The following is a 27,598-nucleotide window of genomic DNA, read 5'->3' on the forward strand; positions in this document are numbered from 1 at the left end:
AGTTCACGTAGCATGTTTATTAGAATATTTGGTACAAGGATGCTTTAATTAGCCAGTGTTGTAATACTAACATAGCGGCTCTTGTTGCATTGGACAGTAAGGTTGCCACAGGGGAGAAGAGTTTGCATTGCACAGCAAATATCGGAATCAACTGATGCATTTTGATGTCGTGGACAGCAATAATCTTGTTGGTGTGTTGACTGAAGCCACTTATTTTCATTATCACAGTGGTGATATTTCACACTGAAGTGTAATGGAGGCTAGTCGAAATGCAAGTTCTTGTCGTCTAAATATGTAACAACAGAGAAATGAGCAGTAGAGTAAAATACGAGAGTTACTGGTGGATTCAAGCACTTATTGCTAACTATTTACTCCGTGTATTGATCAAAGTTGATGGACTGACTACCTCAGCAGCAGGTATTTGTACTGGTGGACAAGGATAAGGTTAAACTCACAGTCAAGTAGTGGTGGCAATTGCTTTAGTGATGATAGTTAATGAGGTATGACATGATGTCTTAGATGAACTGTATTACGTAACCAGTATGCAACTTGTATATTTCATTGTTTTTCTTCTCAGTTTTATTTCTCTGTAGGTTTGGTGTATATTTTAGAGTACTGATACGGAGCCTGACTTCTACATGTAACTAGCGTACGCAATTTTTTTCTTTTGTAGATTTTGTTTTGTATTTAGACATTGCTGTGTAAAGATTATTCCCCTGCAATTTATGAATGTCAGAATACTTGCTCTGTGTTTGGACGGTGAGCTATTTAAAATTTCATGAGTATAATTAGTATTTTTTTATTTCTTATAGAATTAGTGAAGTTTGGATTACTCCTAAAAATAACGGAGATCCCGGTAACTAAGCAAATTTTTATCTCACCATTATTTTTTTATTTGTATGATGTAATGTTTTATTTGTCATTTGGATTGTTGTAAATTTGTACGTGTACGTTACTCCGGATTGTGGAGAGTACAATAATGCAACAACTGTGTCAATAATTTGGTAAAGTAACAGCATTTGGTCGTCTATTTGAGGTCACCAGGGGCTAAGGTCTCCTCCTGATTATTTTGATGACTTGCTACGTTTATTCTAATACAGTTTTCTAAAACAAATGTTCGGAACTACCCTCGCATTGCAAGGATAGTACTTTTTTCTGCATGGCTAGCCGGTGGTGAAAAGGTACAGTACCACCCGACATTGACAATAGGTACAACATTCTTCGTTATTCTTGTCAGTACAACATATTTTTTCTAATAATAACTCAATTTCAATTAATACAGAGAAGCCGGATACCAGTGTGGGAAAGAAAGACAATTTATTTATTTAATTGATCACATGTGCACTCCCACAAAATAAATCCCTACATCCAGTTTGGTGAGATCTGTGAAATGAATGAATGTATAGTCGTCTGCTAACCGCAGATAGTGAATGTGAATATATGATCATCTTTGAGACGATCTTTTGGTCACCTTCGGTGGAACCAAAGAGATGAAATTTACCAGAGCTTTGAGCGCCTGAAATGTGGCTGACCAATGAGTAGCATGGTCTTCCCCCACCTCGAAGGAGGTGCGAGATGACCTGAAAAACGGCCATGTTTCAGCACTCTGCTGCTGGATCTTATGTTGGTAAAACCTGTCTTAGGTGTGCTCTGTAAAGAAAAAAGAGTGGAGACATGGTATGCATGTGAAATACTTAAGTGTAGTTTGGAATAATAATTTCTCTATTTCAGGAACTTTTGTGGGGAGAATTAAATGTCAGGCAGGTAATATTAACGGGATCATAGTAATCTTCGGAAGTGACCAACGGTCACAATGAAACCACGTGTAGCAATAAGTTGAAATACTTCTGAGTGCTTAAGTTAAGCTGAATTACTAGCGTGTGTACAATAAGTTGGAAATATTTAAGAAATGGCGTGTGCAGGACTTGAAATTAGAGACGAGTACTTCCATGTGGTGAGTACTGTGTGAGTCTCAATCTGTGTGTGAGACAAAGGATAAAGAGAAGTACTCGTCCATGGTATCAGTTGAGGACTCGCGTGTGTGATGAATATGTTCTTAATATTACTTTGCGTGTTATGTTTCCGTCTGACGCTTGATTCAAACTATAATACTCTGAGAGAGAAGCAAGGTGAGTCAGCCGTCTACCCAGCAACGCCACTTGGCTTGCTTGCACAGGAAGACGTGCATATATCCTCCAGAGTTCATAGTAGGAAATAAAAATTACGAAGTGGGGCAGTGTCGTGTGAAACTGGGATAAATACTAATTGAAGTGGGAAAGCTGAAAGTGATGTGATTATACCGTTGTGACAATTCTTTGTATTGTATGTTGCCAGTGTGACGTATTTCATGAAATTTAAGTATGTGTGGTTGGCATGGGAGAGTAACAGGATAGTTTCAGAGGCAGTGAGTTATGCATGTTCCTTTTTGTACCGCTCGGTCTGGAGGAAATTTATCATGATGAAGGGTGTGAGAGTCGAAGTGTGAGGTATAGCAAAAGATCCACCATCCTATCCAGAAAGTGCACTGTAGCGTTAAATAATTATGAGACCATAAGATAGAGAATCACCAATGTAAAGCCATGCCCACTGGGAGGAATTTCTCATGTGTTATCGTTGTAGGTTATAGAATTGGTGTGTTTAGGTTATAGAATTTATTGGAATAAATAAGATAGTGAAAAGAAAAAGATTGGTAGCCTTTTCCTTCGAATAGTATGTTGTCATGATACCCAGAGTTTATAATGTGTGCGCCATTCATATTCAGTACGATGGCCACGTGTTGATCAAAGCCGTTAAATAAGAAAGAAAATGTGGTATTGCCAGTGCGTAGTGAACAGTCAGAGTTGTGTAAATTACTAATAGTCAGATGTGCGTTTCCGTTGCGTAATATCCAAACAGGAGAATAACTTTTAACTTAATTGTGAGTACTAGAGTTCATGTTACTCGATAAATAAGAATGAGTCCACTCACTTGGCAGACCACTCATCTTGCAGGCCTGACTGCTTGATGCCACAGTATGAGCAAGGCATGTGGGTGCCTCTCAATATCAAGTCCCATGTAAATGTTTTAAAAAATCTTTTAATAATAATCTTTTTTATAAAATTAACTTTTTTGACAATCATTCATTTGAATTAAACGAATTTACTAATTTCTGCTATCCATTGTCATCCCAATTATCGTAAAGAAAAATCAGTTGTTTCTTTTTATACATGACAAATCTAGCGGCCAGCACTGCACTGGGCTGTGCCAGAAAAATTTCTTATAGGAGCAGATATATATATGCATTATCCGGCGACTTCATTGAGGTAAGAATTTTGAATTTAATCAGAATGATCTTTCAGGTCTATGAAGCAGCACTGCTGACGTCCAGATTTAGCAGTTTAGATTCACAGTCAGTTAATTATTGAAAGGTTATATGTGAGCCACAATCTTATTGAGAGATTAGTCACCTTATTAACTGTTGTGAGGTTACACTGAATGTGAATGCTATACTTATTTTTTACTGTTGGAAGATTACACTTTATTTTTTTACTGTTGGGAGGTAACAAGTGTTGCATATCATGTCACGGCCTGCCTCCAAGCGATGTAATTGTATCGAAAGCGCGATTCTCGAGGATGCAAATATGGATACTATTTACAGCGTTGACAAGAGCGACGAGAAATGACGAATGTTATATAGCAAGGTAATTTACGAAGAAAACTAGTAATTATCACTTACTTTACTCGCCGGCGACGACTTCAGCATGAAAAATTCCAGACCGCTGTGGATCATGGAAGTACAAATACAGGAATATACATAGTTCGTCTCGGTCGGCCTTCTCTCTTACCAGATGATTTTAAAGATTTTCGCAACTACTCAGTATTCTGCGTGAGGACCGATGGATCTTCGGAAGATACAGATTCAACAGAATGGCTCACAAATTCATGATCTATGCCTTTTTTCTTCAAAGTTTTATAAGTCTTTCAGTCATCAGTTGTAACTTTGGTTCCTGGCAAAATGAAGTGCTTTATAGGGGCATTAATGTTTTCTTGCAGCTAGAGCGTACTCGAAGAATAAATAACTTCCTAGACTCCCCTTAAATACCTCCAAAAACCCACATAGGTAAATCCATTTCAAATCACCCAATATAAATAAAATTTGTCTCTCAGCATTTTTTATTTTCCTGATTTTTTATCATGAGATCCCTATAGGGAGACAGTCACAAACCACTGTTTAAAAAACATTGATAAGCCATAGTTTTTTCTGGCAGCCATTTTTAAAATGGCGACTGGGCAAATTTTAATGGAAAATGGTTTACAGAAAGTTTATCAAGTTACTTTCCAAGCCATTAGAATAATTCAAAAACCAATGTGTTCAGCATGAAATGAACTTAAGGAATACAATTTTCAAATTTTTCCATCATGCAAGAGAGTCAGTCAATCTCTTCCTGTAAAGACTCAGAAAAAATTTATCAATCGTTACTTTTTAAGACTATAAATTTTTATGAAGGAAAGAGACTCACTAATAACATGTTATTTCTGTGTTGAGGACTTACATAACTACCTGTAGTATAAGTTTAGTCCTGAGAAAGCACTCCTGTTTTCTCTAGAGCTTTTTTCAAAAATGACCAAAAGCCTTTTAACATCAATTTTCAGAAGTGTCTAAAAAGGGACTGAATGAAAACAAGTGCAAATTTTATAGAATTTTCTTTATACTTATAGGAATATCTCACAAAAAATATGACTGAATCTCAACTACGTTGAGAGTATAGAACAGTGAATTTCAGTAAAAACGCGTCTTTCCACATGCCCGTTCTATGCCAAGTTAGCAAACAAAGGCTTGAAATTATTGCAGCTGACGTTGGTTGAATGATGTGTAAATAATTGCTTACAATAAATGATCGAATACTTTTTACTTTTAAATAGTAGTGGCACTTATAACAATAGGTAAGGTACTAGTTGAACAGGAAGAGTAAAAATGTGGATATTAACCTAATTCCTGGACAAGCTCTATGTCCAATTTGTGAATCACGAATATTTGTAGAAAAACAGATGAAGAAGCGACAAATACTGTTGAAAATGACCATGAATTTCTTCCAGGGCCTTTTGAATTAGTTGAGGATAATCAATTGCATCAAGTAGAAAGTTGTGAAACTTTGGATTTATCTCCTTTGTGTAAAACAAGGAAGCTTAACGCACACAGCGACTGCCAGATTTACAAAGAGAAACAAGCACAGTCAATCTATAATTGCTAGAATCTTTCCATAATGTCTTAGAAGCTCATATCAAAACAGTATATAAAATTTACAAAAAGAGTTGAGATAGGTGGAACAAAGAAACGAGGAGTTACACAAGCTTCCCTTCAGAGATCTTACACAGAACATATCCCGACTCCAGAAGATATGTTAAGATATTGTTGACAGGATATTACTTGTACCAAATATATACTCGTTTCTTCACCTGAAATTGAACAAATCAAAACTGACTGGGATATTTGAATGTTCCTTATCAGTTAAAGGAAAAGGAAAGCTGTCACAGATTTGTCCCTATAAGTGAAAATCAAATAAGATGTATTGTTACTTCCAAAGGCTCACAATTTGATGATCATTAAACTTCAATACTTTTTACAAACATGTCATCTTTAACAAACAATGACATTAATGTTTCTATATATGATGTGAAGTGATGGCTTGAAAAAACTGAAGACAAACAATGATGTTTTGGTGCATTTCTTTCACTCTTCTGCATCAAAAATTGGCTTTCAACTTTCCAAAAATGATACTGTTTGGTGCCTGCAAAGACAATAGTATGGAAAGTGAGTCAATTGGAACTCACACCATTGTTTGGTAGAACACACAGCATCACTGATAAACAATGCAATGAATTATCATGTATATTTAACTCACTAACGAAAATTGCAGCTGGCAAGTGGTTACAACTTATGTTTAAATCTAAACACATAGAGAAACGTTATTGTATGTATACTGTACGCAAGTGTAGTACAACAAAAGTATCGGTAAGTTAAGTTTAAGAATTAGAATTCTTAGCTATGGTTATCACCGCCTATTGTTATTTAAAAGTAGAAACATTGTATCATTTATTGTAAGTAGTGATTTTAATATCATTCAGGCAATGTCAGTTATAATAATTTCAAGCCTTTGTTTGCTATCTTGGCACAAAACGAGCCTGTGGAAGGGTAGCGATTTTACTGATATTCACTGCTCTATTACTCTCAATGTAGTTGAGCTTCATTCATAACTTTTTGTGAGATACTTCTATGAGTATAAAGAACATTCCATAATATTTTAAGTTGTTTTTATTCAGTCACTTTTTAGATACTGATTTCTGATATTGATTTTGCCCATTTTTGAAAAGCTGTAGAAAAATGTGAGTGCATTCTCAGGACTAAACCTTATACTGCAGGTAGTTATCTAAGTACCCAACAAAGAAATAACATGCTCTTCCTTCAGAAAAATTTATGGTCTTAAAAAGTAACGATTGATAATTTTTTCCGAGTCTTTACAGAAAGATGCATGATAGAAAAATTTTAAAAATATGTACCTGAAGTTCATTTCATGCTGATCACACTGGTTTTTGAATTATTCTGATATCTCGGAAAATAATTTGGCAATTAAATTTTCTGTAAACCACGTCCTCTATTAAAATTTGCCCAACCGCCATTTTAAAAATGACTGCCAGAAAAAGAAAAACTATAGCTCCTAAATTTTTTTTAAAACAGAGTTCTTTGCCTGTTTACCTTTAGGGTACTCAGGATTAAAGAAGTAAGTAAAATAAAAAATGTAGAGCAACATTCGGTGATATGAAAAGGATTGAACCACTTATGTTCTACTTCGTTTTTTAGAAGACGTCCTCTCTCGTACTTCCGAGTGGTAGTATGTGACTCATCAACTTAGCAACCTTGCTCTTACCACCGATAAGGACACTTCTGTTCCTGACAATAACACAGAAAACCTCATGACAAAAACCGAGTCTACTGAAGAACTGGATACAACCCATCGGCTTTGCCCAGTGACGTCAGAATTTGCCAGAGAGGATTTATTACACAAATGTAACGGCAGAGAGAGTGTTCATAAACAAAGGAATGCGGGAGATAAAAGAGATGGTAGACATATATCAAGTCTAGTAATATTTCGACCATAATGTTAAGGATATCGCTTGTTTGAGTCCTAGTACTAATTTAAAAAATAAAGAAGAAAAAGGGATGGAAGTAGCAGTAGCATAGAATACCTCATTTGATATATACGTCGATTTCTTCGTTTTCGTTAGCATTAGTATCCTATTCTTCAGTTCAAATGTATAGGTCAACTGAAGTACGGGATACAAATTTTACGTGTGTTGATTCTTTCGCCTCCGCTACCTATAAGAATCTGTTCTTACGTAGATAGTATTAGTCCCGACGGCAGAAAGATCTACGTACACAATATTTGTATCCCTTACTTCAGTTGACCTATGTATATATTATACTGCTAACGAAAACGAGGAAATCGACGTACGTTACCTTTTTACCTCACTTGAACTACGCGAAGGCGCAAGAAGACGACACACATAAAATTTGTATCCCATACTTCAGTATGGGATACAGTTATTTTTGCCTTCGATGCTAATAGTATCGACTGAACGTTATAGTCTTGCTAACGACGACAAGAAAACCAACAGCAGTGAAATCTGTATCCCATTCTTTATTTGAGCTATATAGGTCCATTCAAGAATAGAAAAGTAGCACTAGCGAATGGAAAATAACGACATTTATAACATGCGTATTCAGTACTTCAATTGACCTATGTATGTCAATTGAAGAATAGGATACTAGTGCTACGGAAGACGAAAAATAGCGCCGTACGTAACATTTGTATCCTGCTCTTCAGTTGACCTATATAGGTAAATCACATAAATGTTACATATATCGCTCTTTTCGTCTAGGTAGTACTAGTATCCCGTACTTCAGTTGGCCTTTACACGTCAACTGAAGTACGGGATACAAATTTTACGTGTGTCGGTCTTTCGCCTTTGGTAGTGCTAGTATAGACTCGAAAAAATCGTACTGATACAAGTGCTGGGAAAGGGGAGAAGAGCAACAGCTGCAAAATTTGTATTATGTTCTGCAGTTGACGAAAATATACGTAACGGTGTAATACAATAAAATACGTCAAAATAGACAAATGCAGCGAAACAAAAAAAATAAAAAACTGAACTTACCACACGGAAACTCCTCCGCATAAAAACCGAAGCTCACCTAGAAAAACATCAACAAAAATCACATACCCACACACACAAGAACACAACGTCACGAAAACACACACACACACACACACACACATTCATCCCCCACCCCCATCCCAATCTGAAATTAATTATCAAATTTTGGACGATACATTTGCCCAACATGTTTAAGAAATCATTTAAACGGGCAGTATGTATCGGGTACACTATGCTTCAGCTCTAACACCCGGCCCTCCCAACGGCCCCCTGTGCTTTAAATATTCCCCACAAACTTCCCTACAAAAGGAGTACCAATCTACAACTGTAGGCTCACTCACACAACATTCATACACACACAGCCACACAGGATATGGTTCAAATGGCTCTGAGCACTACGGGACTTAACTGCTGAGGTCGTCAGTCCTCTAGAACTTAGAACTACTTAAACCTAACTAACCTAAGGACAACACACACATCCATGCCCGAGGCAGGATTCGAACCTGCGACCGTAGCGGTCGCGCGGTTCCAGACTCTAGCGGCTAGAACCGCTCGGCCACCCAGGCCGGCCCACATAGGATACCTCAAACACCAATAGTATGTAATTTTTATGATATCCCTCAAGGCGAACTTAGATTTCTCGAACCATGTTCCTCGTCTAATGGACCGCCACAAACGATCTTTGCTGCAGCGCCATACGAATAAGTCGTGAGTAGGGCGAGCGGACACACTAGTCAGGCGCATATGTTCGCCGCACTCACGACATCGAACGTAATCGGCAACAAGGCCATACATTTGTAAAAATCGAATCGTGGCTATCATGTTCACGCCCATAGCCTCCTTTAAATCATCCAGATTCATTGGACTAGATGAATCCATACCTACAAACGAAAATGAAAACCTAAAAATTCTCCTAAAATAAAAAGTATTAGTCCCAATTATCTCAGACTCACTAAGAATGAAATTAAGAGCCGAATGAACTGCAAACAACCAATTACTTAAAACAATTAAGAGCCGAATGAACTGCAAACAACCAATTACTTAAAACAATGCACATTTAAAAAAATTTACGCAATATCTAGCGCTGTCTTTTAAAACCACATTCAATTTTTTTTAATGTGCAGTGGTGGCGCTTATCCGCAGCAGACAACCGATTTATTATCTATGGTTGGAAAGTAAAGACGTTAATATCTATGAGCAATCTATGACGTCATTGGTCAAAGCGACGGGTTGTATCCCGTGCTTCAGTAGACGTAAGTCCGCTCCCGGTAGCAAAGTGGTAGTTCCGTTTCAGCCGCGCTAGCGAGTGGCCGCTGTTAACTGCTGCGCTGCACTTCCGTGTATACATCGCTGTACTTGTGCTTCGCCGACTGCTGTCCGTTAATCTCCGTGTTCGTTCTTACTCCTTGTGATCTGATCGCTCTTTCTAGTCTTGCTGCTGCTAATTGGAATTTCGGGTGTTTAACCGAAATTGCATCGCTGGATTAACCATGGCTACAAACCTCAGGAAGAATACTCTGGTATTTGCTTTTGACAAGGAATGCCGTCCTATTCAGCCGACATCCCTGGAAATAGATGACTGGATTACACAGGTAATTAGTCTCAATTCTGAAACCGTCCATACCTAGCAACTGGATCAGGAAAAATACTGTGTTTTTGTCAAGTTATTCAGTGCTGCGACTGTTGGTAAAGTGTTACGAAAGTGGAGCTATGAAGTAGATTTTGTGCATATAAATGGTTATAAAAGTAAGGTTTCAATCTACAGAGCGAAAATTCACTACAAAACCGTTCGTGTCTTGAATCTTCCCATTGAAATTGAAAATGATGAGATTAAGGAAGCTCTTTCAAACTACGGGGACGTTACATCAATCGAAAATTAAAGATGGTAGCCTCGCTTTAAATTACAATGTTTCAAAGGGGACCGCTGTGTAGAGATGGACGTTAAGACGAATATTCCGTTTCAGATAACTGCTTGAGGGTATAAGGCACAAATTGTTTTTACAGGTCAGGAAGCAACATGTCATATATGTAACGAAACTGGCCACTTCGGACAGGAATGTCCGCGGCGAACTGTTGTTCTTAAAAGTAATTTGATACAGCGTCAGAAGCTTACCTTAGATGATCTGTTACCAAAGAATAGCCCGGATCAACTGGTTGAGGATGTTAACGCAGCAGGCCAAGCTGATGTCTCCCTTCACGATAACAGTCAATTTCCCCCGTTAACAACAAAGGGAAATCCTGCTACCACTACTCGTGAAACTGAAATGCAAGCGGAAAAACGACCTCTGGAGACAACTGATAGTTGATCAGAGGACGAGCTGTCCTGTCCAGCTCCCTTACTTCGCAAGCAAAAACAGTGCGATGAGGAGGTAGAGGAACCGGAAGGCAAAATGCGAATGGAAACTGATGAACAGAAAGGTAATACACATACGGTACCAGAAAATGAAGGGGGTGTAATCAGTATTAATTTGCAAGAAACTTTAGTCGCAGTAGCCGATTGAAAACATCAGCAGCTATCTGTTAATAAACAAATTCAGGGAGAGGTTGCAAAACTGCAGTCTCCAATTGTTTCCCTCGATCAGGGAGTAAGTGATATTAATAAAGAAGGAGGAAGTTTTGGCCCAACTGAAATCACGGTCAACACCTCAGGGCAGGCGCCGGCAACAGAAATTGCGAAAGCTGCTCCAGATAAGCCGCGAAGTAAAATACCGACGCAGCCAAATGAGAATGTAGCTCGTAACCAAGGGAACGGAAAATCCGGTAACGGCGACCTAAGCCCAAAGAATGTTCGGTCCGAAACGGTCCTACACGAATCACTGGAGGAAAAATCAGAAAGTTTACCAGTCAGCTTGCGGTACAAGAGAACACATCAGAAGTAGAAAAAAACTGGACAGTAACTAATAAACTGACTGAAGTGTTATTATATGTTCAGCCTCCCGAGAAAACTGTTATAGCTTAACTGAACCTTGAACCACAGGAAATTAAATTAGTTCATCAAAACAACTATACAGCGACAGCGCAACGACGCAATCTTATTCTGTCACCACTATGAACATAAATAAAATTACGTCCGGTTTGAAATTATCGGCCGTTAAGGAATTTTTTTACGAATCCGCGACTGATATTGCCCTGTTACAAGAAGTTCTAATTTCGGATTTAGTAATTCCCGGTTCTGTCAGTTACATAAAATGTGTCTCCCGAAACAAGTGTTGGAACAGCTGTTTTGGTGAGGGAAGGGATTACAGTAAGCGAGGTGGAACAACTGGAATCCGGAAGGGGTATAGGACTAAATATCTATGATGTGACTATCATCAACTTGTATGCCCCTTCAGGAAGTTCTCACCGAACTGACAGGGCACGTTTCCTCAAAGGTGACCTGATATAGTACTTTTCAGACCATTCAAGTGCCGGCCGGTGTGGCCGAGCGGTTCTAGGCGCTACAGTCTGGAACCGCGCGACCGCTACGGTCGCAGGTTCGAATCCTGCCTCGGGCATGGATGTGTGTGATGTCCTTAGGTTAGTTAGGTTTAAGTAGTTCTAAGTTCTAGGGGACTGATGACCTCAGAAGTTAAGTCCCATAGTGCTCAGAACCATTTGAACCATTAAAGTGTCTTAGCTTACATAAATCTAAAAAGACAGCCAGTTCGCCGATTCAAGAATCAGTGGAATTTGAACACTTCCTTGTTAGTAAATCATGATTTAGAAGACCTGATTAAAGAAACATGGGCAATACACCTGCGTGCTCGTAGCAGATATGCCACTGCTATCGACAGGTGGGTTAAAATGGCGAATCCAAAGTTGAGGAAGGTTCTTGTTCAATTCAGTGCCCAGAGCGCAAGAGAAATGAAATGCACTATAGAATATTACTATTCCGTTTTGAGAGATCTATATGATCAAGTCTCAGCAGGTTCCTCACTTCGTATAGCAGACATCAAAAAAGTCAAAGCCACGTTACTTAATATCAAGAGAAGTCAAATGGAAGGATTGAAAATAAAATCGAAGGCAAAGTCGGGGTCAGAAGATGAAACTACTTCCCTGTATCATTTAGTGAAGCATACGAAAAATGGGAGAAGGACTTTGATTGATGAAATTCGAACAAAAGGTACGATTCTCAGAACCCAGCAGGATATCAAACGAGATTTATCGCTATTATTGCGAGCTATATTCTGTACATCAAAGTAGTGATGCTTCCTTGTAAGATTTCCTTGACATCCTGGCCCCACAGCTGACAGAAGATGACAACGAAACTTTTCTCTAGGTTGTCAGTGAAGAGCACATGTATGAGACTCTGTGTGTCTCACCACCAAAAAAATCCCCAGGACCGGATGGTCTGCCAGCAGAGTTTTGCATCCGTTACTGGCCAATAGTAGGTGCGAAAATAGCGGACATTGTAAATGAGGTTATTCAGGGTAAAATGCTTCCGGATGAGTTTAATGAGAGTAAAATTGTTCTGAAGACAAAAAATAATGGTAACAGAGATTTAAATAATTTTCGTCCAATTTCACTGCTGAATTTTGATTATATATTAATAGCTAGAATAGTAAACAAGAGAATTTCATGCCTTACAGATAAAATTATTAGTCAACATCAGAAATGCGCGCAAGGCAGAACCATATTTCAAAATCTAGCATAATTCAGGGATATCACTGCGATAACTTCTGTAACAAACGTAAAGTGTGCCTTATTTTTTTTAGATTTTTATAAAGCGTTCGATGTAGTAAATCATGAATATCTTCTACAGACATTGAAGAAAATAGGTTTCAACGATAGGGTTATACAGTTGATTAAGAACATAGCAACTGGAATAAATTCTAAAATAACGGTGAATTGTCAACAATCCAGGCCGATGCAAATACAACGAGGTGTTCCTCAAGGAAGTCCTCTGTCCATGTCGCTCTTCGCCATTTCGCTGGAACCTTTCCTCCGACATGTCCATGCTAGATCAAAAGACTTAACATTATCAGGAAATAAAAGAGTTATAAGAGCCTATGCTGACGATATATGGGTCATTATAAAGAACAATGACGAGGCAATCACACTAGTAACAGTGATTGATTCGTACTGTAGAGCATCTGAGCCCATGCAAACGAAAAAAAAGTAGGATGTTAAACTTCAGAGGTTTTGATAATATCAGCGTCGAGTTGACAAAATTAGTCCGACAACATAAAACACTTGGGATCACTCTAACAGCATGCCCCATGAAAATGACGGCTTTAAATTGGAAAGTTGCAGCAGATAAAGTGCAAGGAGCCATTATAGAGAATTTAACTCGATATATGAACCAAGTTCAAAGAACAAATTATATCAGCTCATGCATCCTTGCTAAAGCTTATTATACTGCCCAGCTGTTTCTAATACCGAGAATGATAGCAAGGAGAATAATGTCCAAAATCACCAACTTTTTGTGGAGATGTGAAGTGTTCAGAGTACCTGTTAAAGTAGCCACTTTAGATCCTAAAACTGGTGGACTAGGATTAATTGATGTAACGGATAAAGCCTCTGCACTTTTTATCAAAGGAAAGTTAATTTAATAAGAGACTCGCGAGAAAGCCTAACCAGCCAACTTTTCGAGATCATTTAACCTCGAAGCCTGCTTCCCCCGATTGACGTGCAGAATATCAACAGTCGTTTACAGCATGTGAGGATTTTCTATGTTGAGTTTAGTTATGTAAGTGTCGAATTCAGGCAGTCACGACACTTAACATCAAGAGCCATAATGCAGGAACGAAAGAAAAGCGAAGGAAGGAACAAAATAGAACGACAGTTTCCAAACATTGAGTGGACTGATATTTGGAAAAACATTAGTTCTAATGTGCTCGCGTCTAATATACAAACATTATGGTACAAGACAGTTAACAACATAGTTAGCACCAATGAAAGACTGTACGCAATTGGACTCTGTGAAACAAATTTATGTCAACAATGCCATCTAATTGACACAATAATTCATAGATATACTTAAGTGGTCACATGAATAGATGGAAGTGGATCCGGGAGCAAATAGCTCTGATTACAAGGACATCCCTGAGTATATATCGCTGTCATTGATACACAGGCCTGAAGCACGTTATTTCCCAGAGACAGAAAATAACGCTGTGTACTGGTTGCTGGGTAATTTTGATAATTACGTCCTTAACAAATTATGATCTGACAGTACCATAGAGTTCAAGCAACACATGCTGTGTGAATTCCACAAAATTAGAAGGTATTCGAATCACAAGAAAAAGTTTGGTAATATGTTAAAAATTATATTTGAAAGAATGGGCATTGGTTAATAATAAAAAGAAGACTGTGTTGACAGTGATGTATTATAGTTATTTTAAGGATATTATTTAAAATTTTACTGTATATTTTTGGTGTGTGCTTTTACTACTTCAGAGAGTAGTTTTTGAAATTTTATAAGCTAATGTACAGAACTTATGTGACAGTCAGATTGTGCGTATAATAGTGTCAAAACACAAAACATTAATGCTGCATTATTGGTTTAGATTAGAAACCTGGAAATTGACAGTTTTTTATGGAAATGTCGTTATCGATTGGTTAAAACCATATGATTCTATCTGATATAATATAATATTCAATTGCTGGCACATTGCCCTGTTCATTTTAGCACTGTGATGTCTAAGTCAGTTTTGCAGTGAAAGACTTATTATATAGGTCTGATCACTTCAGATACTTAACATTCTGTTAATGTCCAGAAAGTGTAGTTGGAAGGCTAGTCAACTTTATAATATCTCCTTTCCGCCATTCTCAAGTATTTCAGAAATTGTTTAATATGATTATCAAATTGTTTTATGCGCGATGGGCATAAATCTTCCATATTCTGTATTTGGTGACTTCCATACATTTGTGTGAAATGCTCATAGCTAGTCTGACTAGGCTGAGAAGGTTAAAGACTGGTTTCTACCCTTAACCTCTCTCTCACAGAGACGATTTCCTTGTGTACATTAATATATTAAAAATTATCCCACCAGCTTGCTGCTATCCTTCATAAAGAGCTATTTCTGTTTCTGCGAAGATCGAAGCACATGTAATTCAAAGTGCAATTTTTATTTCTTCATTTTGAAGTTTGATGTCTTTAAAAAAACTTTTCTTGATGTTTAACTTAATTATTTCTGGTAATTTAGTCAGTAACACAATCTACTGTTGTATTTTTTTAACATCAGCATAATTGCGATGATCAAACTGTTTTTGTTTAAATCATTTCATGCATAACATGTGTACATGGTTAGTATGTATTTGGAATGTGTAACATTGTTATTTTAATAAATGTTTTTATAAAAAAAAGTGCTCAGCGCGACAGAATGTCAATCCTAATGGCCCGAGTTCAATTCCCGGCTGGGTCTGAGATTTTCTCCACTCAGGGACTGGGTGTTGTGTTGTCCTAATCATTATCATTTCATCCCCATCGACGCGCAAGTCGCCGAAGTGGCGTCAAATCGAAAGACTTGCACCCGGCGAACGGTCTACCCGACGGGAGGCCCTAGTTACACATTTTTATTTAGTAGACCCCTAAAACCGTTGTAATCGCCAACAGCATTTCAGACGCAGTGGCTTGTAACGTGTATTCTTTTACCCATCACGACGCTATACTGACACTCACTCGATGGTGAATTTGGAGATATCAAATCATGGAAGTTCTGTTCTTGCATTTTGTGTAGTGCAACTGAAAAGAGATGTCAACAGGGGCGGCCCTCTAAGTGTTCGTCGCACACTTCTCCCCATGACAGTCATTGTGACAATACTCTCAAGAAAACTGTAAACAATTGTCTACACTACACAATCGCGGAATTAACTTCCACTCTGTGAGACCATTCGAATTCGACAGTATACCGGTTTCAGTCATCACTATTAACAACGTTATACGACGTTCCGTTGTCAGCGCAGAAAACAGTATCCCTATTTGCCTCCTCGAGAGTCGCGTATTCAACATATATCGCTCGGAGGTAAATCGCGACTCCGATGTACAATTTTTCTTGAAAATTACCGGAAATTAAAAATCAGTTTCGAGATGTTTTTTAGTAGCGTCGTGTTACGTGAATGGTACACTGTGATACGTTTCTGAACAGGTCTTTCACCGAATGAAAGGTACAACAGGGTGCTATTTAAAAAAGACGTATTGCTTTTCATAATGAACAATTTATTTCGCTTCTGCACAAAAAATTGTGACGGTTAAGAGAAATAGGACACAGTGTATAAAAGGCAAAACATTTATTGATTAGATTCTCTGTAATATGGACGCTTAATTCTGTAGGACAACAAAAGAATATGGAAACGAATAATTTCGAAAGCAGAAATAAATAAGAGATGGGGGTGGGCAAGTGTGGAGGAGGCGGCGGTGAAAAGTTTCTGGCCTAGGGTCTGACATCAGTAAATCTGGCCCTTAGCTTTGCCAATATCTACGTGCACTTGCTTATATACAAAGATCCATGATGTCATATTTCGAGTAACGAGAATAGTTTACAAGAGTTATAAAGACAGCAATGACAGGCCGTTACGTTCTTCAAGATGGCGGTCTCAAGATAGGACATTTCGGTCGAAAACAAGTATTAAAAACCCGTAAGTATTTCAATAAAGTAATAAAATGATATCAACGGGACAAGCGCGTGAATAAGGGATTTTGGGCTGGGACAAACTAAAAAAAGTCTAATAAAGCTAAGATCATTCCAAAGGAACCAAAAGACCGAAAAGTCATGCATACTAATTTCTCTAAAATAAACGGAACAAAAATATACAGTACACAATGGAGGTAAAAAAAGAAGGGAGGTGGCACCACAAACACACGCTATACGTTGTTTTGAAGCCAGAGTGGGCTGGGACTGCCGCTATTTTAAGTAGTCCAAAACGTTAGCAGACTACTGTTTACAGTTGCTTCTTGTTATTTCTGCCGCGCGCGCGCAACAACTGTTCTGAATATTAAAAATTATAGAGCGTACATAAATAACATAGTGTCAGGAAGGCAGTTTCGAACGTTTTTCTGTTCTCGAATGCGTATTTGCTCTAGTAATACGACATAGAGTAGCGTCGCAAGGCAGTGTCACCACGGTGAGCTATGAGGGTATGAATGCAGTGGACCTAATATTTCGGGCTAGATAAGGTGGCGGACATTGGCTTCAAGTTTGTGACGTGCAGTACGGTACACAAAAAATTGTAACCAAACAATTCCCTTGACCTATATAGGTCAAACGAAGATCGGTACTACTGAACAACGGGATACAACCTCTCAGCTTTGACCAATGCCGTCAGAATTGCGAGAGATGATTTATTACACAGATTTAACAGCAAAGACGAGTGTTTATAAACAAAGGAATGCAGGAGAGAGAAAACAGATGGTAGACATATGTCAAGTGCATTATTATTTCGAACGTAACGTTAAGGATATCACTTGTTTGAGTCCTAGTGCTTTTGTAAAAAATAAAGAAAAAAGGGATAGAAGTAGCGTTAGCATGGAATACCTCAGTTGACATATATGTAAGTTATATCTCGAACATCAGTCGATCTGTACAGGTTAGCTGCAGAACGGGATACAAATTAAACGTTCGTCGATATCTCCGTTCTCGTTAGCATTAGTATCCTATTCTTCAGTTGACATATATAGGTAAATGATAGTAGTGTTACATATGTCGCTTTTTTCGTCTAGATAGTACAACAATATCCCGTACTTCAGTTGACCTGCAAACGTCGACTGAAGTACGGGATACGATTCTTAGGTATGTCGGTTTTTTCGCCTTCAGTAGCGCTAGTATAAACTCAAAAAAATCGTAGTGACACTAATACTACAAAAGGAAAAAAGAACAACAATTGCAAAATTTGTATTCCGTACTTCAGCTGACGAACCCATACTTAACGCAGAACAATATAATACGACAAAAAATACATCAAAATAGACAAATTCAGTAAAACATAAAAATAAAAGACTTAACTTACCAAAAGCAAAATCCTCCACAAAAAACCAAAGCTCGCCTTTAAAGACGTCAAGGAAAATCACATACATAAGAAACGCAACATCGCAAAAAAACACATACACACTTACATACAAATATATAAACCCAGAGTCCACATCAACGAAATGAGGTAAAATAATTAAAGAAATATCCACAGAAGAAAATTACCTAACAAAACAAATGAAGAATGATAGATCAACCCCAGAAAATCCAAATCAATATTTTTACCATCGCGACCGAACTCATCGTTTTCCTTAATTATCAGTTACCCCCCCCCCCCACCCCCCACCCCATTCCAACCTGAAATTAACTAACAAATTTTGGAGAACGCATTTGCCCAACACGTTTAAGGAAACACGAAAACGGGAAATATGTATCGGGTACTCTACGCCTCCATGAATATTCATCTTAATGGCTCTGTGGTCTCGAAATGCGTCGTTTCTCTCTCCCTGCAACAAATTTTATGGCTGACCAATAACCTTCTATACTGTTGGTACAATCCCCAGTTGATGAAGATCTGAATTCAGTATTATGATTGACGTCAGGATTGTGAAAACCCCTATTCCCCAAATCCGTATATGAAACTTCGGAAAAACTGCAGAACCCTCTGCAACATGATCTTCAATTAATTTCATCAACATTTTCTTCGTTCGATTAGGAACCGAAATTACATCCCACTATATCTATAATGCCGCCGCAGTTTCCTCCTTGTTGTACCTGGTTTTGCCAAATTGAGACTCATCGTTTTCGGCTATACCATCCGCCCCCCCCCCCCCCCCGCCCCCTCCAAAGGCCTCCTATATTTTATATATTCCCCACAAACTTCCCTACGAAATGAATACCAATCTAAAACGGTACGCTCACTCACACGACATTCATGCGCACACAACAACACAGGATACCTCAAACAACAACAGTATGTAATTTTTATTATATCCTTCAAGGCCAGCTTCGATTTCTCAAACCATGTTCTTCGTCTAATTGAGCACCACAGTCGATCCTTGCTACACTTCCATATGAATAAGTCGTGAGTACGACGAGCCGACAAATTTATCATGAGTACATGTTCGCCGCACTCACGGCATCGAACGTAATCAGCAAGAAGACCACACATTTGCAAAAATCGAATGGTTGCCATCATGTCTACGCACAAAGCCTGCTTTAAGTCTTCCATATTCATGGGAATAGATAAATTCATTCCTACAAATGAAAATCAAAAGTTAAAAATTCTTATACATGAAAAACTATTCTCCCAAATCATCTCACACTCAATAAGAATGAAATTAAATACCGAATGAATTGGAAACATCCAATTATTTAAATCAACTCAAACGAAAAAAAATTTCACGCAATGTCTAGTGCTAACTTTTAAAAACACACTCATTTATTTCAGCTTACAACGATGGCCCTTATTCCCAGCAGACAACCGATTTATTATCTACGGCTCTAAAGTAAAGACATCAATATCTATTAGTAACATATGACCTCATTGATCAAAGCCGACGGGTTGTATCCCGGTCTTCAGTTGACCCGCGATACCTAACACACACACTCCAAAACGACGTCATAATCTAAAAGTGATTAACACACAGAACTTCCTCCAGAATAAACCAAAATCCAATAAAAAACACAACTGGATTCGAATTTTCGCTTGATCTAAGTAACTCACACGAAAATAGCGATGCCAGACACACAACCACAAAACAAACACATAATCGAAAAATAATACAAAAATTCCTCCGAAATAAATCGAAAGAAATATATGCGAAAAAATGAAATTTCACTGCAAACGAAAACCAGGTCAAAAACCGAAAGGAAGCAAATACCAGAGGCTCGATCCTATCAGCTATACCATTAGTATAAGCAACATCACAAAGTCGAACATTCACCAAAAGAGTGAACCACCAGCCACAATAACACGACCCCTCGATTTCATATACGCAGTGTCTCAACGACATCACATTCACAAAAAGCTGACAAATGTTTGTAAAATCCAAAACTAAAACTAACATTACTATTTCTCTCTAAAACTTGCCACATAACAAAAATAGAAAAATAATTGTAAGAAACACCATGTTAATTACAACAGGTAATCATTTCACTCGTGACAATTTCACTTGTGCTCTTATGTTCCTGCCTAACCTTACCCTCAGAAATCGTGACAAATACAGCAAGAAACAGCCAAATATTTCCGAGAAAAAAAGCGTAATCGCTACTAGTTTCTAAATCGATAATTGAATGTCTGCTCTCAGGTTCCACCCAAACTACACCATCTTACATCACCATATATTCGGAATAAACAGATTAGTTTACAAACATCATTAGTAACTAAGATAAACACAGATAACATTTAATAACAGGCCGCATAGATCCTTCTCAACGTAAACTCTTGTCAAAGCACAAGGGTGGAATCGAACCTTGCACTTGACCCAAAGATATGGACTTTGTGCTACATAAATTATAGAGTAATGCAAAAATCAGATCAACGTACTTGTCTGTGAAGCTCCAGAGCAAAACAAGGTTGTTGCCATAGAACCTATTCTTGACCTCCCTGTTCATCTGCTCCAGACCCTTAGACGCAAACCTCTCGTAGAAAGTGAAGCGTGTGTGCTCCGCGTAGGAGACAGCGACTGTGCCAGTAAGTGTCGGGTGCCACGCCACTGACGTCACCACCCTCTCCTTGCAGTGCTGCACATCGATGAAGTTCTCGTACTCGTCGAAAACGACTTTCTCGCGAACCTCATAGTCTTGAGCCCCAACGCCAATCCTGCCGTAGTCGTCGCAGTACAAGTCTAGGACGGCGTTGTAAGTGAGTTGACTCTCTACATTGTCCATCACCGAACTCAAGTAGCCTTCAAGCTTTTCTACGACTTCTTCTTGTAACGTCCCCGCTCCTACGTCCACTGTGTACTCATACTGTGACCAGGTGTGTCTCGGAATGGCAGTGTACGTCTGTGCCTCTCGGTTAGTCACAGGAGGACTCGCCTGACAGAAGTTATCGTACCTTTTCCTCGCGATACGTTGTGATTTCAAATGTTCTTTGGGGAAGAACCTGAAACTGAAGTCGTCTTCCCCGTCGCCACCTTCGTCTTCAAAATCGGTGGGTGCCTGTGATTTGTCTATGTCCCGTTCTGTAAACATTTTTGTCTTCAGTTTTGGTCTCGTGTCCTGTATAGCAGCCTCTTCTAAGAATGTTTCCGTTCCGAGTGACTTCCATTCCTTGATACTCTTCAAGACGGCGTTCCCCAAGCGCTCCTCTACAGCTATTCTCTTTTGCTCCAACACTTCAAGAATCTCTTCTCGAGCCTCTTTCGTCAAGCACAGTAGAAATTGGTTTTCTGCTTCTTCTAACACATCCCACCCGATGAACATCCTATCTCCGGGGTAAGTGGTAATTGCAATTCTGCTGTCGTAGAACGGTGACTCCGCCTTAAGGGTTCCAATGTTTTCTTGGATTGCAGCTTTTCGCACTTCCACCCAAGGCGAGTCCAGAGTGCATTGTTCTCCTATAACGCATTCTAGCACGGTTTGAATTTCCAACGGCAGGCAAAGGCGCACGATACCTTCAATAGCCATGGGTGGGCCTTCCTCTTCGTCCTCTTCCATTTCCATTTCCGTCTCGGATTTAAGGGATACATGCTTCTTCTTTTCAGTGGATTCACCTTTCCCATCTTCAGTTACGTCTTTCTTACCTTTCCCCTTTTTTGGCATTTCCCACTGAAACTGTATGAGCTAAAGAAAACTGCTCTTGATAATTGCTCTTCTCTTATGTCTTTCTTTATTCTTTGCGTTATTCTTTAAGTATCTCTTGGAACTTACAACTAAATGTACACGTACTGTACTAATTCGTTTTTGCTCTGCCGTATGCTTTTGTGAAATTTTATTCTTCCTTCACTGGTGTCACAGTTAACAATTCGCTACCAAAATCTTTCCTTTATCTAGCACCTAGAAACAATATGAAGCTGTTTTGTAGAAAGATATACCACTTTCCAACTAACGTCTCTCATACTGCAAGGAGTCCATCATCATCTCTCGAATACTTCAGTTTAAACGAGCCAGTACATTCGAACACACGTAAAACAGACCACTGAAGCGGCAACACCCGCCATAGGTAAACCGTTTTCTTTTTCTTTTCGCTGATTGTGTTGATCAACACAAGACTGTTAATGTTGCCGTGCTAAGGGCAACTTTGGTTCAGAGAAACACATATTTTCAATAATTGCTAGCAAAAATAAAAAGATTAGCGACCAACAAAGTATAGTGTTGTGTAACAGTTGATTTCTTCACTCCTTAATCATAGCAATTCCATCCGTATAAATACACGTCGCAGATTATTGATGATACTTCGTTAGAATAGGTTAGGAAATATATCATTTCCTTTCTTTCAAACGGTGTATGTTTATACGGTTGTAACAATTATTTTTTACCACTTCAATAGAGATTCGGAAAATGAACATTAAATTTGTATTAATAACATATTCTACATACGGTTATGCTTTTCTCTCATGTTCCATCTCCTTACTATGGGTTTATGGAAAGAACAAGGTATCTAATCTGATGTACACTTAGAACTAGTATTAACTTAGTTTGCTCATCGCTGATTGACAGCTGCTTACATTGACGGGGACATTGTATGCGTCGGTCGGCTTAGAATGTGATCTGCCATGGTTGACCGTTTAGACAATTACTACTTGCTTCTGTCATCATCAAGGATGGTAAAGTATGGGACCACGAGTCCCAGTGGTGATGGTGTTGTGACGATGATGAGGATGGTGGGTGTGGTCTTAGTCGGTACTCGTGATACCATTTGTGTGGGACTTGAAAGCAAATGTTGATCCGAAAAGTTACTAACGGAAATTTAGAACTCGTACACAGTTTCAATTTGTTCGCTACGAAGTTAAAATTAATATTAATCTAGGGAAATGAAAAAGATCTGCTCGTTTACCGTAATACAGGGTCGGCTAGAGCGTGGCCAAGTTCACACGCGCAGCGTGTACCGGCCGCGGGAGGGCAAGAACCTGGCCTGTCATTTGGCGTTGCTCGGTCCTTCCCGGATGTTTCTGGAACAGCATGACATTCATTTTGCATTTCGAAGCGTCATTTTTCGGTCGGCCCAAATCTCTTGAGTTCTGTACAGCAGTGCCGGCAGCGCAGTTTACTCTTCGCTGTTTGCTCGGTGGTATGAAGGACGTTCACTGGTCCAGTGGTTGTTTGCACAAAAAGAGGCAGTCTGTCGAACTGAATCCTTTAACATGAATGGGAATGACAGAAGAGAGGATGGGAACTGTCAGTTTGCGTAAGCGACGAATACTCCATCTTGGCCGTGAATGGCATTACAATACCATGCAGAAAGAATTTAAACATTTAGTTGACAATGAAAGACCAAAAAGTTACAACGGTCGACAGATGGGATTCGTTGTTCTGTAAATCAAGAAACACTTTGTGCTAAATTTGAAGGCATGGAGCACGTGAAGAAATTGGAGGTACATTTCTGAAGCCGCATGCATTGTTCCATTATCCATTGCAACTGTTTTCAATGGAACTGAACGAGGAGTATGAAGACTTCATATGCTCGTATTGCTGCAAAGTACTTTAGTTAAGTGAGGGGGCAAGTCTGGAACGATTTTTCGATTCAAAACTAGCTATTTTTGAATTTGTGAAGGATAAAAGAGTGCAGGAATGAAAATTAGAACATCCGAAATGGATTGCAGACTGCGCATTTTAAGTGTACTTGACTGCACACTGTCCACAGTAAGATACTGCAAGATAACTTCTTTCTTATTTGATGTGGATATGTTTATAAAGAAAATCGCTTTGTAGAAGGGACACATTCTGACAAACACAGTCATGTTCCTCAAGTTCGCTGACGTTAAAGAAGACGAGAGGGTGGAAGAATACATTGTGGTCTTGACAGAATTACAACGTTTCCTAGACGCTTTGAGGACACTGCCAATGAATCTTACATCTCTTTTCCAGCTGTTTTCGAGACCCTTTGCCGTTTCAGTTGAAAGCAACCCCTGTAAATGGGTCAGGTGTGCACTACTCATTAGAGACTGCTACTTACATAGCTGACTGTGCCTGAGGTGCACACAAGGGTTTTTAAATTATGCGACTCTCCACCCAATCCAGATAACGATAGCTGTAGGAAACCTGGAAGTATCGGCGTAAGATCAAAGGAGATGCCTCCCACAAGTGAGAGTATTAAAATGCTGGGTCAACTGAGCAAAGGAATACAACCCGTCGCCCATAGCCCACGGATAACCCAGACTGCGCATGACGTCATTTTACTGGAACCAACATCTAAGTCATGTGACTCGGGGCACGAAGCCGAGTATGTCATTACGCATTCACGGCGGACATTTTATGATATCTGTGTTACAGATCAAATGTTACGCTTTTTTACTAGAAGCAGAACTATTGACCTTCACATATGCTCAGATAAGTCTTGTTTTATATCCTGCTGATTAGGTAAACCGACGAAAATCTCGGTTGTGAAAGTGAATTACTTTAAAATACTCGCAGAGATATTTCCATAAGCGGAAAGTTAGAATGCATGTTAATCCTTAATTGTAAAACTCGATGAAAAACTAACGTTTTAAAATGAGAGAACGTTAATATCTCACTCACTACAGTAATTCTCTACTATATTTTCTAATAAATTATGTCCACTATTTTGCTTTCTGTACTGGATTAAGCAGAAGTCATAAAATATAAACGCTTATTATGAGAGAAACGGACATTATAGATATAAACTGATTTAATTCCTTATAAAACCGTAATGAAATATTTCATACGTATTGTTGAGGAACTGTCAGAAAATTAATGCTGCCTGTCAAACATATAGTTCGTCTTATAATCCTGTGGAAGTGGTGAATTAAGACTGACAGTGTAATGAAAACAGGCATTCACCGAATAACTGTAATTCTGTGTTTCGTGAGAAGAATTGTCAATACTTTTTGAATGGTCACGTGTAATAACGATAGCCATGGCATTAATATTAGGAATTTCGGAAAAACTAAGTTAACTGTACTATTGCACAGAGAATAGTAGCAATACAAGTCATTTTATTGTTAAAGTGTGTGCTTGACTTCAGGTATAAATGAGAAAAACTGTCAGCCCCACTTTGTAATGACAGAGTTCGGTTTGCTGCAACGAGTTTAGCTTGCTCCCAGAGTCACGTGACGAAGATGTTGGTTTCTGAAGTCAACACGTCAAGAGATTGGTGCGTGCGCGGTCTGTATTATCTATGGTCTATACTGTCGGCTTTGACCAATGACGTCATGGTCTACTCATAGATATTAATGTCTTTATTTTTGGGCCATAGATAATAACCGTTATCTTCTGTGGCGAGGTGTCATCATTATAAATTAAAATAAATGAATGTGTTTTTAAAAGACAGGGCTAGAAATTGTGTACGATTTTTGCCACCTGTATTAATTTAAATAATTTGTTTGTTCTAGTTCATTCTTAGCGAGTTTGAGATATTTTAGAAGACTTGTTTTTCATTATGGACAATTTTTACTTTTTGATTTTCTTTTTTAGGTATGGATTTATCTATTGCTATGAATATGGCAGACGGGAAGCAGGGTTTTTCCAGAATACAGATTTTTCAGTTGTCGGTTTTTTTTCTCCTGCACTAACACTAGTATTGAATTACGAAGATAATATCCTGCTCTTCAGATGACTTACAAGGCAAGTGAAGTACGGGATACAAATTTTACCGTTGCAGGTTTTTTCGCCGTCACTAGTACTACTGCGATGATTTACAGTCGATGCTATTAGTATCGAAGGCGAAAAAAATTGTAACTCATATTTCAATTGACCTGTATAAGTCAACAGAAGTATGAGACACAAATTTCATGTATGTCACTTTTTTTTCACCTAAGGTACAGGATTTCAGTGTTATGTACGTCGATTTTTTCGTCTTCATTGGCATTAGTATGCAATTTTTCAGTTGGCCTATATAGGTCAGCTGAAGTATGGGACACAAATTTCGTGTATTTTGGTCTTTTCGCCTTCACTAGTACTAGTATCAACTGAATAATAGGATGTTAGTAGTAGCAGAGGCGAAAAAAGTAACACCTGTAAAAATTGTATCCAATACTTCAGCTGACCTACATAGGTCAACTGAAAAATAGGGTACTAGCCCTAGTGAAGGTGAAAAAACCGACATACGTTAAATTTGTATCCCGTATTGCAGTTAATCTATATAGATCAGTTGAAGTTCGGGATATAACTCGTATTTGCCAACAGAGGTATTCCATGCTAACGTTACTTCTGTCCTTTTTTTCTTTCCTTTTTGCACCAGTATCCTACTCTCCTTCCATGAACCATGGACCTTGCCGTTGGTGGCGAGGTGCAACCACAACGGAGGGGTATCTGTTGAGAGGCCAGAAAAACGCGTGGATCCTCAAGAGAGGCAGCAGCCATTCAGTAGTTGCAGGGCCAACGGTCTAGATCAGTGGTCGTCAAACTTTTTTGCTCAAGGGCCAAAACTAAGAATATGGTGTGGCACCTCGGGCCGCAGCTTTCCAGGTCTTTTTATTAACTGGCAAACCACGTAAATTGTGTGTTATGAACCTCCAATAGACTAGCTGTAGTAAAGAAGCGAGAAGTTTACCACTGACTTTCTAGCACTTTTCGTTAAAGTCGATACCATTTGGACCACTACGTGTAGAATGTTCTCTGCTTCAGATTGTTGCCACCCTCAATGACCCGTAAATTGTAACACTGTAATTGCCTGACGAAATGTGGCTGCATTGTCTTTGTGAACAGATGGTTAATAACAGCAAATGGGCTTATACTTAAATGTATTATGTAACATGAGACACGATCACAACTTTTTTCTACATGTTTTGAAAGTCATTTTTCTTCAACTCACTTGGCTGAACTACAACAGCCTTAATTTTATTTCATACTAGATGAAGTACCTGACACTGGCTAGACATGTATTTATTCCAATCTTACGTTATTCTGTCTCTTCCTCCCCTCACTCTCTGTCGTCCATCTCAACTTTCCCCTCACTCACCATCTCTTGACTCCTTTATCTGTCCATTTCGCACTCCCCCCTGTATGTTTCTGTGTCCTCCTCCCCTTTCTCCCTCCACATTACCATTCCCCGCCCCAATAAGACGTTGCCTTTGCCTACCCCATAATATTTCTTTACAAATTGAAAATAATATGTATATCAGTGTGGTTGAAATAAATCCGAGGGTTTAGGAGGAGAAGTGGAGGATAAAACACACACACACACACACAAACACACACACACACACATACATTTTTTAAGAGCTAATGACTAACTATTTCTTTTAACAAATATGTACCCTATATGACCGTCTCTACAATGCGTATTCATGAATCTAACGCACTTTCATTTAAGGCCAGTATTACACTAATAAATTTCTTTGTCAAATATCTTTGTCAAAAATCTTTGTCGAAGATATTTGATGGTGTAATAG

General features: G+C 38.7%; 1 protein-coding gene across 1 annotated transcript in view; it reads right to left on the minus strand.

Annotated features, from left to right (window-relative positions):
• Positions 1-21,848, minus strand: part of LOC124740009 (dynein axonemal intermediate chain 3-like) — a 153,660-nt gene extending 131,812 nt beyond the window's left edge. The window contains exon 1 of the mRNA XM_047248619.1: positions 20,629-21,848. Within this exon, the coding sequence (XP_047104575.1) occupies positions 20,629-21,848 (1,220 nt within the window). The remainder of the gene's footprint in view (positions 1-20,628) is intronic.
• Between the last annotated feature and the right edge of the window lie 5,750 nt (positions 21,849-27,598).

This window comes from Schistocerca piceifrons, chromosome 1 (genome assembly GCF_021461385.2).
Source record: "Schistocerca piceifrons isolate TAMUIC-IGC-003096 chromosome 1, iqSchPice1.1, whole genome shotgun sequence".
Classification (NCBI taxonomy): Eukaryota; Metazoa; Arthropoda; class Insecta; order Orthoptera; family Acrididae; genus Schistocerca; species Schistocerca piceifrons.